The 14140-nt window shown below is 33.9% G+C and overlaps 1 protein-coding gene across 1 annotated transcript in view; it reads right to left on the bottom strand.

The window, feature by feature from the left end:
• The window catches only part of LOC145296070 (RING finger and SPRY domain-containing protein 1-like), a 181030-nt gene that overhangs the window by 118390 nt on the left and 48500 nt on the right, over positions 1-14140 (bottom strand). The window contains exon 2 of the mRNA XM_080142191.1: positions 8133-8680. Within this exon, the coding sequence (XP_079998317.1) occupies positions 8133-8452 (320 nt within the window). The 5' untranslated portion in view covers positions 8453-8680. The remainder of the gene's footprint in view (positions 1-8132; positions 8681-14140) is intronic.

Below are 14140 nucleotides of genomic sequence, written 5' to 3'. Positions count from 1 at the left end.
GGGACGATATTAATGTTAATCAACATGGTTTCAAGGTTCAGACTACTTGACGTCATGCACAGGAAATGGATATGTTTCAAAAATGTTTTTTATTTTTATTTCATTAATTGACACTAATTTTGTCAATTACAAAATGAAAGAAAACAAGAATGTAACATTGCCAGAATGGGGTGGTGGTGGGAGTAAATACTCAAAAACAAAATACCATACTTTAGTTAAGGTTTTACAATCTTTGTCACTGATTTTTTTTCACAAATTTTCGCATATATTTCTCATATATTGTGCATGAAGCTATATAACCACAAAGACCAAAACAAACTTCCAGGTGGCAAATTGTCAGAGTTTTAGACTTTAATTCAGGTTTTGAACATATCTCACATTGTGAGTGAGATAAATAGTCTCAATAGCAATTTTCTTTGAGCTCAATTAGTTTTTACTTAAAATCCAAATAGTTGGGATAAATGGTTATTTTCATAAAATAAATGAGAAACTATGATTTGCAACATGACAGGACCATCATAAGTAAAAAGTATACTTTCCACAAATACTCACATAGTTGTGATTAATAGTTGTTTATGTTATTCAAGTAGTAATTGCAGAGGAAGACAACTCATGCTCTAACGGTTAAATTCTTATAATCAACAATACTGACAAACCAAATCTGAATTTTATAGTCTAGTGACTGGGAATGAAAACGGATCGTATAAAACCAGTAATCACCAAAACAGATTTTTATGTTTGGAGTTTCTGCTTTCCATGAAATATTTTCCTTTTGAAGAAATCTACAAAGGGTGTGCAATAAGTAATGCCCCTGACCCACTTCCCATAGTAGTAGAGCAACGAAACTTGGCACAGTTATTAGTCTTTCTCTACATAGGAACCACCCAGAGTTATGCATTTCTCCCATCGTTTGATGCAGCTCTGGAGACCGTTTTTGTAGAACACCCCAGGTTGGTCTTCCAACAACGACGTGACTTCAGAAATCAAGGCTGCATCATCTGGGAAACGCTTTCCTTTCAAAAACAACTTCATGGCTGGGAAGAGGTGAAAGTCAGAGGGTGCAAGGTCAGGAGAGTAGGGAGGATAGGGGGGGGGGATTTCATAACCACACGCCTGTGCTTCTGATCTGGCGACATGCGAGTTGTGGACCGGAGCGTTGTCCTGCAGGAGGAGGGTGCCTTTGCTGATCTTGCCCCGCCTCTTGATTTTGATAGCTTCCCTTAATTTCCTCAAAAGTGAAGCATAATAGGCTCCTGTAATTGTGGTACCCTTTGCCAGGAAATCTGTCATCACTACTCCGTCCTGGTCCCAGAAGACTGTGAGCATGACCTTGCCAGCAGAGGGCTGCACCCTTGCCTTCTTTGGAGGTGAGTCCAAGTGCTTCCACTGCATTGACTGGGCTTTTGTCTCTGGATCATAGTGATGGACCCAGCTTTCATCCTGTGTAATCAGTCTTTTGAAAAACCTTGACTCATCTTCTTGGCACATCTCCAAATTCATCCTCGAGCACTCGACGCGTTCTCACTTCTGGAATGGTGTGAGCAACCTGGAAATCCATCTGGCAGACACCTTATGCATATGCAAATGGTCATGAATGATAGCTTCCACAGACCCTGTACTAATCTTGACATCTTGGGCTATTTGGTGAATAGTAATGCGCCAATCTTCCAAAATGGCAGCCTCAACTTGACGGACAGATGCCTCATCAATGGCAGAAGGGGAGCGACTAGGTCTGGGAGCTGTTTCCACAGACTTCCGGCCATGTTTGAATTCACGATGCCAGTGTTTTACAAGGTCATATGATGAGGCATTATCACCATAAGTTCCTTTCATTTCATCAAAAGTCTCCTGTGGTGTGCGTCCTTTCAAATACAAAAACCGTATCACTGCTCGACATTCAACAGGCTCCATTTCACACCTGACTCAGTTCAAACACCTGTAAAACAGAAACCACACTTAGTTCAGAGCTGTAATTTGCCACATAACCCGTAGAGATATAAATCATTGCACATGCAAAATTTCAGTTAGATCAGACAACTGGAAGTGAGTCAGGGGCATTACTTATTGCACGCCCTTGTAATTGCTGTTAGTCAGCCCGAGTGCTGTCCATTTTATTACAACAAATCACAGCATTTCAATTTCCCATTTTGTTTAATTAATTTTATAGTTACTCATGTTTTTTGTTTCAGTGTTTTCAGCTTTTCGTATTAGTTTGTTCAAGTTGGGGAACTTACCAGATGCCAAACATTCACCCGCAAACTCTGATATTCAAACCAAAAGATCTTTTTAAGATTCTAACCATTTCTAGGTGCAATTGTTTGAATCTCTTTTAGCACTTGGTTCACCAGGTATATTTGCTAGGTAGTTTTTGAAATTCTTTTCATGAGTCGAGTTTCTCCTATAATAACTGGAATGATGTAGATCTTAAAATTGCAGTTTCTTTTCATATCATGCATGAGATCTTTATTATGTTTGTTATCTTTTTCCTTTCAGCTCCGTTTAACCGAGCATCATTGGAGACACTACAGGGCACTACGGACAAACTTACTTTTAGTTGACCTTTGACAACTAAATATTTTCGTTTACTAGCCAAATAGAAAAGTTACTTGCCCAGCCCACAGGATTTTCAGAATATGACATTTTAGTTTTGTGACAAGTATGTACATCATAAAGATTTTTTCTGTGTATTTTTTTAATAAGTGTAAATCTAAATATACAACAAATTTTATGTTGATACTTGAAGGTATAAATATTCTAATTCCTTCAGATATTTTTTCAAACAGCCTCTGTTAAAAAAAAAAAATAAATAAAAAAAATTAAAAAAAAAGAGTATATTGTTTTATTAAACTGTTATTGTTTAAATAATTTAACTTTGTTCGTTTTATAAAAAAAAGTTGAAAAGATATTTTTCATTCAGTAGTGGAAGATTGTCGGTCAAAGAAATACAATTGCCAAAAGATAAGTGTTTCATTATTTCTAGTCACCACTTTGAAAAATCACTTGCAAATGTAGAGCCCTGCACTAATTTCTAAGGTTGCTTCTTTCTCCTTGTCTCATATCACTATGTCAGGTTTATGACTCCGTTTTTTAGGTACGTAGCTGAAGGGATTGCATAGTGAATGGTGTATGACTTATTTCCAACTGTTCTTTCTGGTAAACATGTTCCCAGGACTTGCTCCTGCATTCAATATTCAACTTTTTACAAATCGTCCAGCAACCCCTTATGTTTCAGTGTCACTGTGCCTTGTTTTGTGGTGAATATAAAAAAAATTATTTAAAATAGTATTTTTCACTTATTAATTACACTAATTTTTCTTTTTTCTATCTTTTTTTTCTTTTAAATCTTTTTTTTTATGTTATTTTAAAGTAAATTATACCATAATAAAAAGTAAAAAACATTTCACAAAAAATAAGTGTATGGTTTCAAAGTTCAAATCCATTGTCATATGGTTTGTTTTCTGCTGTTTTAGTATTAACTCTTAAAAACAAAAACATGTAAAAATTTGGTCAAAACAAAACAGAAATATTTTAAATAAATTTTTTTTATATTCACCACAAAACAAGGCACAGTGACACTGAAACATAAGGGGCTGCTGGACGATTTGTAAAAAGTTGAATATTGAATGCAGCAGCAAGGAGACATAAAATAATTAAATAAAACAATGATCGTCTTCCTAGAAAGAAAAATACTAAAAAAAAATAAAACAAGAAAAGAATAATTTTTTTAAAACATACTTCTGAAACTGCCACCCAGCTCTAATACATACTTTGTAGCACTGAGTTTAGGAGTGCAAATAAAACAAAATAAAACTGACATATCTTAAAATAGTCTTGCATAACTAAAAAGAAGTCTTTATTCTTCTTATTATATTACTAGCTGTACCTGACCACGAGGTGTTGTGGCTCAGTTTGTTTAAATAGAAATACAATAAAAAATAAAAATATACTGTAAATTTACTGAGAATATACATATATTTATTTAACGAAAAGTTACCTTCTGTAATCTATTATATAAATCTCACCTGTCTGTTTAAATGTACATACGTATGTATGTTTGCGTATCTGCCTAAAATTGTTCTCAGTGGCACTGGACTGGGTCGAAACGGTACCGTCTTAAAGGGCGAAGTCTCGGTCGAATAATATGTGAGAATTAGAAGAAATAGTCAATCATTTCTTATACAAATAGATGTTTGCAATGAGGGAGGATAGCAAAAAATCGTTCCTTCATTGAATTGGTTTAAATAGAAAAAAAAAAAACGATGTTACTTTGTTGATGCTATTGTAGAGCAGCGGTTATTGTGGCAGCGTCATTATCTTAAGGTTGCACTTCGCACCGACATAACTGACATTTTTTTCAATTTTTAAAGTTTTAATATTTAAACAGGGTTATGCCATTTTTTTTGTTCGCTTATTCTTTATTTTCCTTTTTTTTAATTTTTCCATGATGTTCACCGTTTTTTTGTGTTTGTTTTTCCAATTTTTAAAAACGTTTTAACATTTAAACAGGGGGTTTCCCTTTTATTGTTTTAATTACCCCCCCCCCCCACATACCCCTCACCAGACCTAGGTAATCTCACTAGTGTTCGTATACATTACTTTTCCTGCAATTGTTTTAAACGTTTTTTTAACACATGCACATACAAACACGCATGCACAAACTATAATAAGAACCATTAGCAATGCATGTTTTCTTTTGTTTATGTTCTCAATACTTGTGGATACAATATTTTGGGACTTGTTAATGTTTATAGCAAACACCCAGCGAATTGTGAAGCGCAACACACACAAGACAGTAATGACCTAAGGATGAAATGAACTTGATGCTATGCAAATGTCTCTTAGTGATGCCATATTGTAATTTTAGTTACCATTCGTTTATGAAACGTAGAATTAGATTCCAGAATATGAGAATTATCAGAGCTCAGCCAATCAGAATGGACGGAGTTTGGCGAGGGAGCCGTTATTATTTATGAATCGGAAACTGAAGATTATGTTAGATTTATATATTTATTAGCCCGTAATATGCATTCAAGGCACAGAATCTATGGAAAGTGTAGAATTTGCTCCGGTGATAACTGGGAGTAGTACTAAATATTTAGAGAAAAATAGGAACTTCTCCCTCTAGAGATGTTGCGATTGTGATGGTGTTGCTTGTAGGGTGTAATGTAGCATTTTAATATCATGACTGAATATGTATAAAATGGTGTTTGAGAGGTACATAAGATCGTGGCCTAGATGTATTGAATTTGTATGTGGCATTTGTTGTTGTAAACCAACAATACTGGTCCAGAGAGGAATTTCTGCAGTCATTTTATTACATAGATTATTATTATATAGAAGTAATATTTTTACATAGAAGTACAGATTCATTATTTTGCTATTGTTTAACATGTTTGTGGTATATATATATATACACACACACACACACACACACACACACACACACACACACACACACACACACACACACACACACACACACACAAGGAAGAAATCGATTTTTTTCAATATTTTTCCATTAATTTTTGTTAATTTTAATTGAAAATTTCTATTTTGCAGATCATTATTATTATAGCATATAATAACAAGTGGAAAAATTAATCCTAAAAATGTAAGACCACATCTTGGTGAGGATATAAAAAACCGAATTGCAGGATTAAGGCAGTCCAAAATGACTTACAAGCAGATTTTGGATATTTTAAGAAAAGGAAAAGTGAAAACATCTCTTTCTGTAGGGAAGTGAATTGGTCGAAGGTTCAAAGTCAAATGCTTGGTAAAAGGTAAATCTGGATCTGGTCGTCCTAGAGCATCCACTTTGAAGGATGACCACAGGCTTAAATTAACTGTTTTGAAAGATTGAAAGAAAACTTATGCTGACCATAGAAAAGAATTCAAAACAGGGGCTGGAAATTCTCTTTCTAGATATACAATATCTAGATGAATGAAAGAAATAAGATTTTCTTCTAAAAGGCGTGCAAAGAAGCCATTTTTATCTAAGAAGAACATCAATGATAGAAAGAGATTTTTCTCATATTATGGCAAGAAAGATACAAACTGGTTCAGGAATATTTTCTGGCCAGATGAATCAAGATTTTGTCTTGTTATTGATGCTCCCGATGCTCCCAAATGGTGCAATCGAAGAACTGGAAAAAGATTTTTACCAAGTTGCATAAAAACGACAGTTAAACACAGGAATAGAGGGATAATGATATGGGGAACTTTTACTGCAGCAGGAGTCAATCAATGCAAAGGAATATATTTAAATATTAGAAACAGAACTGTTACCAAGTATCCAGAAGCTGGGAATATCTCAGAACATTATTTTTCAACATGATAATGCCTCTGCACACACTGCTAAAGTCATAAAAAATGGTTTTCTGGTAATTCAAGTAATGTGATATTTTGGCCAGGTCCAAGCCTCGATTTAAACCCAATCGAGAATATTTGGTCCATAATATCTCGTGCATTGGATGGAAGAACTTTTTCGAACAATGACACACTGTGGGAAGCTGTACAAAGCGAATCGAATAGTATCTTTTCTTCAGTGTTCTACTTTAGTTATGAGCATGTCTAAAAGGATTGATCTTTTAAATAAATCAAAAGGGAATGCAATTCCATCCTAAGCATTTATGTAAATGTCTTGTTCTGTGCTATTAATCTCATTTAAGTTTCCTTGTTCAATTGTTCTTTGTTCAATATAGCATTTAGTGCGATTAAATGTATAAAATTTGTTTGGCTCATTTTTTTTTTGCTCACGAATGTATACATACACACACACACACATGTAAATTAGATAAACTGAAGAAAAGAGTCATTCTTTAATATTCTCAGAGACATCAAGAAATATTAGATTGGTTTGAATCAACAGAGTAGAAAGGGAACGAGAGATATACATAAATAACTAGAGGTAGTCAACTTATTTAATTATGAATTATGGCTAATTAGAAGAATTAAAATAGTTTTTTCAACCCCAATCCCAGAACTAAGTCATATTTTATCATACATTTTCTATTAACAAAAAATATTAAAATTCATTGGACAAACAATAATAGTTAACAAAATGTTTTTTCAAATATCAGGAAGTTTCAGGAGATGTCCTACTGGCTTGGCAGGTCAAAAGTAGGCTCAAAATGTTTCCTCAAATGGTGGCAATGAAGAGGCACTCATAAAGCCAAGTCAATTCTTAATGGTCCTTAGTGTCGCATCATCAAGAGACCAAATCTATTGAGGAAGTTCCATGTGGTGAGGTCTATCACTCCATGGCAATTAGTTGAAACACAAATCTTTTGAAAAAAATGATTTTGATTGCTTATAGCAGTTCTTTGTCAACACTGCTATATGTGCAGAATTTATTGAGGATACTGTTATTAATGACTAGCGAGGGGTACCCGGCGTTGCCCGGGTGTTTTTCGGGGTATGTGAAAAAACCCCGAAGCGTTGACGACGCGCAGTTGGAAAATAGTAAAGTGTTAAAAAAACAAACAGGTGCGCGTTTTTGATTGACGTGACGGCGATAGGTATTCAGCAGTTACGATTTTGTGCGGGACTGTTTTGAATAAATCGATGTGTTTGCTTTTAAAAACCCGCTCCCTGTTTATTAGGAGGAGCGAAATGAAAGCTACAGTCTTATATGACGAAGTCGACATTGAACAAACTGGCTTTCGGCCTGTGATTAGAGTGGAGTTTCGCTTTTTTTTTATACCGAAAACCGAATGTAACGCGTGCCGATGCGGGAAATGTGGAATAATTAACGTTTGAAAGTCAATAAAATTAAATAGACAGGCGAGCTCCGTGGGTAATTCTGAGATATTACAATTTATAGATGATATAAACAGTTTTAAGAAGTTGTGAACCGAGCAAGCGCTTCTCTGAAAGAAGCCTTTCGTGGACATCGAGGAAAAGCGAACATACATACACACATACATTTTTGCTTTTATATATATAGAAGACACATTATTAAAGTATACAAGAAAAAAAATGTTTCAAGAAAACACATTGACCAACACATATTTAGTGCAATAATGAATATTATTAATGAATATTAATGAATATTTTTAAGCACTACTACTAAGCCGATATCTGTATCATCAATATTTATCTTGTAAAAAAAAGATGGAAAGCACTGTACTCACTTGTCAACAAGAGTCCTGAGTAGTGTTAAAGCCTCCACAACTAAAGAGTCTATTCCACGAACAGAATAAACCAACAAGCCATGGTTTTCAAGATTACGATCACTGTGTTGCAGCATTTCGCTAACCATCAAGTCACTGACATCATCGTAGTTGCGCAATGAGGTAGAAGCAGTCCTCTGTCCGCTATTTGTCAGCACAGTTGGCGTAATTGACACTGTGGTTGTGCCACTACCAGCACCCACTGCCGTACCACCACCAGCCGTCGTCGATGTCACATGACGAGACCTCTGCGACCTATCCTTGCACAAACAGGTACCCATTGTGTAGCGTGTCGAGGGCGTCTTCGTACCCTCTTCTATAGGGGAAGAAACGTTGGTTAGAAACCACTGTAGGAAGGACACGGAAAAAGGGAGCGCTAGACCGAGCCGGAAGCGTCATTGAGCAATTTTCTGAGGACAAAAATTGTATAAATTTGAAGAATTCCCTTCTGTTTGCATTTGTAAGGCGCTTAAGTTAGTGGAATCTGGATACTTCTTCAAGGAAAGATGCTGGAAAAAAAACAAAAAAGGAAAAATTAACAGAAAGATAAAATATCATAAAATATGAAATAAAATGACAATCAGCAAAAATATTTTAAGAACTGTCTCTACCAGATGTTGCTTGGGAGAGTTTTTCAGTTTTTGTTGGTCATTGCCAAAAAATATATTTCCATCATGCATTATATCTTGTTTCGTCTTGTGAATGTGTGTCTACCAATATAGACTATTGAAATTCTTAACACTTACTCCTGAACAATAAATTTGTTTTTAAGAAAGTAGGGGTAGTTAAGTTTGAATATAATTTCAATTTTTTTCTTGCAAAGCCGTCCCTTATTGCCTGTCTATATGCAAATATATCACGGGTGTTTGTGTGCATACAATAGAAGGAAGTTGGCCATAATTAATGGTTTGTTAATAAGTCGGTATACATACCAAATAATTAATATTAAGTTTTATTCAAAATGATTTGTCTCAGTTGTTTTGAGACATACATATGCCCGATTTGTCTTGCTAATCATGTATAAAAGGATGCTAGGAATCTAATCAGTTTTTTGGGTTTTTTTTTTTAAATCTCTGAAGACTCAATAGACAGTCTGAACATTAGAAAATGATAAGGAGTCAAACTTTTTACCTTTCGACTATACAACCCATCTCTCCTTATGTTTTTGTCCAGATATTTTTGTAGATCAAAGTAATCTAATGTGTTGTTCATTTCAATCTCTCTGTTTCTCTCTCATATATTATGCAAGTACTTGTATTGTTGTTTTCTAGATGTTAATCGAATGAAACAGTGTTTATAAAAAATAGCACTTAATAGCAGGTGGAGCTGTATTATAACATTGTCGGCTACAAATTTGCATACATGTTTGAGCTGCTATTTTTGCAAGTCTTTATTCATTAGATATTTTTCATGCATTATCTACCTTTCTTTGTCTTTATTTAAACAAAATAAAAAATGGGTGTTTTCATTTTTAATTGGTAAAAACTTAATTTAAATCTGTAAATGAGGAAATTACCAAAAAACATCCAGTGTGAAGGCACCTCAAGATGGTCAGAGGTTACATTGGCTAAAACGTTGTGGAAAAAACAAAAAAAAAACAAGATGAGAATAATAGTCCAACTAATACAAAAAATAACATAACTTTGTAGAAAATTACAATTTCTGTTGGTGGGATACTTTTCAAAAGAATGAAACCTCTCTTCATTTTTAAAATCAAAAGAACCCAGTTAAATTTAACTACTTAATGTGAAACTGATAATTATTAAAAAACATTTTTTTACTCGTGGATTCTATTTACAATATAAATATATCAAACTAATCACCAACTTTTTTTTCACACCCAAATACTTTTTCCCTTAATGAAGGGACCAGACAATCGAAGTATCTTACTGAAGATTAAAAGATTGTATTTAGCTCATATTACCCATCCATACACTTAGCCATGTTAAAAAATTCGTAATGATCAGTTAATTAGTTTAGGAGTGAATTTTATATTTATATATATATATATATATATATATATATATATTGAAGGAGCATTTAAAAATGGCAGAATTTATCAATGATCATGACAATAGTGATGATGGGTACAATTAAATAAATTTAAACATAAATAAAAAAAAAAACAAATCCAACACATACGATATGTACAGCAAGGCGTCATGAATTGCAGTGTTTAATTGTAGTCATGATCATTGAGGAATTCTGTCATTTTTAAATGTTCCTTCAATTTGAACTTTGCATAAAACACCACAACTCATTACTCCTTGCTCTATGTATTGTATGTGTTGGGTTTGTTTTTATTTATTCATATTTTAAAGAGAGGAGAACTCCTATTCCAAACCTGAATAGATTGCGCTCGTCAGCCCTGAAAAGCAGTCTAATCTAAGGAAAACAACTCTGAAAAAAAAAAAAAAAAAAAGATTTGGAGTGGAGCCCCATAGATAGTTACTTTGAACAAACTCTGACAAGTTTCTAGCAACTCCTGCACTTGGAACAATCTTCAGTCGTCCTGACTATGCCTTGCCATTGGATCGAGATTGCTTTCCAAGAGAGAGAGAGAGAGAGTGTAGACAATGCTGTGTAAGTTCTCTTCACTTTAATTCACGTGCAAGTCGTGATATTGCAGAAGTTGTGGATCAACTAGAGAACAAGTCCTGTGGTGACGGGAGAGTGGCAACATAGCACGTATGGATACACGGGTGGCTAAAGCACGTAAACCTGTACACGGGCAGCTCAGGTTATATGGTCGTCTTCCTTCTGACCAAAGCAACAGAGGAACCTGGCACTCAAGTGACTGAGCAGCTCTTTTTAGGAATGCACTGCTCACCTCCATAGCATGAGGAAGGGGCTAGAAAAGGTGCCCTGAAAATTGCCTGCTTCATCATACCCGGAGAAGTTTACCGCAACTGGCAGGGATTCTGAATTCAGTAAACAAGTGATTACTTCACTCATCATAGGTACATGGCAAAAGCAACTCTACTCATGGGAAAAACTAACCCAAGACAGATGTTCCTTACATGCCACAACTCACAAAGGGCTTCAATTGCGGAATCCACACACAATGAAGAACGTATGAGAAAACATGACATTAGGAAAGAACAATCAAAATCTGATACAGAATTATCCCACCGGTGTCCAATACTTCAGGGCACGAATCAGTCAAACAAGCTATCTTCAAACACACAGAACAATTGTATGATCATGGTCATCTTCACTAGCGATGGACAAACATCATCATATATTTATTTTATATATCTACAAGTATTTTAATGATGAATGCTCTGACGAACTGCAGACACTTGTGCCCCCACGATGTAGACACCCTCGACAAACACGACAGGCAGCTAAATCCCACTCCCACACAGTAGAGATCCCTAGATATAAAAGATCTTTCTACTCCAGTAGTTTCTTCCCCAGAACCGCTAGACTCTGGAATTCTATTCCAGGTTCCTGCTTCCCTAACTGTACTGACATGCAGAAGTTCAAGTGCAACGTGAACCGACATCTTATTGCCCAAATCCCAACATAGTGCCCCAGTAGTTGCTGCCCCTGATAGTAGCCCCCTACACCAAAGTGGCAATGTGCCTTGTTTGGGGTGAAAATGTAATTAAAAAATATATATATACATACACACACACACTCCAAACTTTAACTATTTCCTTTCCATCCTTGGCTGTACGCATTCTCATTTTTTTTTTTTTTTTTTTTTTTTTTGTATATTTCACCATTTTCAAAGTAGATCTTCAATTTTTTGATAAGCATTTTCAATCCCATTCATTAAGCACATCATTTTATAGTCTTAATCATAATGAAATATTCACATTCAGAGTAACATGCATTTCCTGATGTTCATTTAATGGAAATGTACTGTTAGTTGTTAATAAACAAGAGACCTGTATAAAAACAAAATCTGTGAGCGTATTTTACACCCACTACTAAAAAACGATCCTGGTGTCTAACTCTGTCCCGTTTGTTTTTTTCTATGTCAACATTTCAGTTATTTAAATATTTATTTATTAGACTCCTTTGAACATTTTAAGCAATACTCTCATTTAGCTTTTAATAAAAGAAAATTTATATATATGACACACACACAAAGTAAGCAAAAAGTAGATGAAAAGTAGGTTGAATTGGGTTTGTATTAAAGAGTATATTAGAGATATATTTATAAATTATAAGCTAATTTTATTATAATTTATTATCCATCTTAGTTCACTTTGATGGAATTAAGATGACCAGAAAAACTCCAGTGACAAAAAGGGGGTTTTAGTCTGGATGAAGTTTCAATAGATCTTCCTGAATATGCAAAAGACAAGAAAAAAATGTTTTCACATTTAAGGTGAAATTACAAATTTTAAAACATTTTTTCATTTGCATATCTCAAAGTACATCATCTACCAGAACAGTATATGAACTAAATAAAACATTCTTTACATAAATTTTTTTCAAGTCATCTTTGAACTATTGAATGTTATTCATAAAAATTCAGTAGTTTATCTACTACTAAACAAACATTTTATGAAATTGTGAACAGACAGTAGACATCAAATGAAGGTTATGATTGAGATCTAAACGTAGCCAAAGATTAAAAACTACTGGACAAATTTTTATGAAAGTTAGAACATAGCAAAGTTAGTTCTTATACTTAATTATGTTACCTTTCACCCAAATCAGGTAATGTAGGGTAACTGTTAGTTATATATATAACATATAGTTACCCACAGACACGTTTCATCACCTCTGTGAGTTAGTATGACTAGACTTGAGATTCAAAACAAACCCCAAAGACTTATATGTAATACATATATAGGAATAAGATAAATATATATATATATATATATTTTTTTTTTTTATATTAAACCCTATTTTGATAAAGGGATGTTTAACATTATAAATAGAGCATTAATATAAAATTTAAAAAAAAAAAAAACGAAAAATAAAAATTTATATTGTTGTAATGTTATGACCCTTTTAGACTGTGATCATAGCGTAGTATCTGTGTTAATTGTGGCAAGCAGGGCCAAGGGTCAAAACATTATTGTTATTATTATTATTACTATTAATAATAATTGATTTGAGAGACGAATGATTACTGGATCAGTTATTATGATTAGAAGAATAAACAATTAAATTGGGGAAGAGATGATTGATGTGAAATCGCAAAAGGAATGTGAAAATAGATGTAAACATTATTTTGGGTTTGGATAAACAAATAACTAGATGGGGACATTAAGTTGGTCTGAGACACGTAATGAGGTGATGTAAGAGAACACGTGATGTAGTTAGTTTTTGAAGAGATTGAGAGAGTTGAGTTTTGACTACCAAAGCAGACAGACGATCAAGACAGGGGTGGGCAGACAGCTAGGGAGCGAGCTTAAAGAATAGAACATGTAGACGAGCTGCAGATCCTGTGAAAACCATTTGAGAAAACTGTAATAAATTTATATCATAAAAATATAAAGAGTTGTTTTGTGGTTTCACAAGTAAGAACAGATGTCTCAATTGGATGGTGCTGGTTGTTTCATGGTTCGTCACAGAGTAGCAGAAAGATAGAAGAAATCTTCAAGAAAAAAGGTATGAAGTATATATTCTTCTTATATATGAACTGTAAAATATTCCCGTGCGATAAGTCTGATACAACATGACTCAGTTTATCATATCCTTCTGGTTAAACAACATACATATGATTTATACATTTAGAAACTGAATGGACTACAGATTTAATTGGTTTAGGGTGGTTAGAGTGTTTATAATCATGCAGATTTCGTATATATCATTATAGAGTTAATTTTCTAGTGATGCTTATATATTATAAAGTTGTGATTGCAAAAATATAAAAAAAATATATCAATATGACTTTGGTGCATCAGCTTGAATCGAAACCGAAAACAATATATATATATATATATATATATATATATATATATATATATATATACATATATATATACATACACACACACACA

Source organism: Euprymna scolopes, chromosome 2 (genome assembly GCF_053919585.1).
Source record: "Euprymna scolopes isolate OS-2025 chromosome 2, ASM5391958v1, whole genome shotgun sequence".
In the NCBI taxonomy this organism is placed as follows: domain Eukaryota; kingdom Metazoa; phylum Mollusca; class Cephalopoda; order Sepiida; family Sepiolidae; genus Euprymna; species Euprymna scolopes.
Note: the sequence above shows the minus strand (reverse complement) of the source record. Positions and strands in the feature narration are given on the sequence as shown.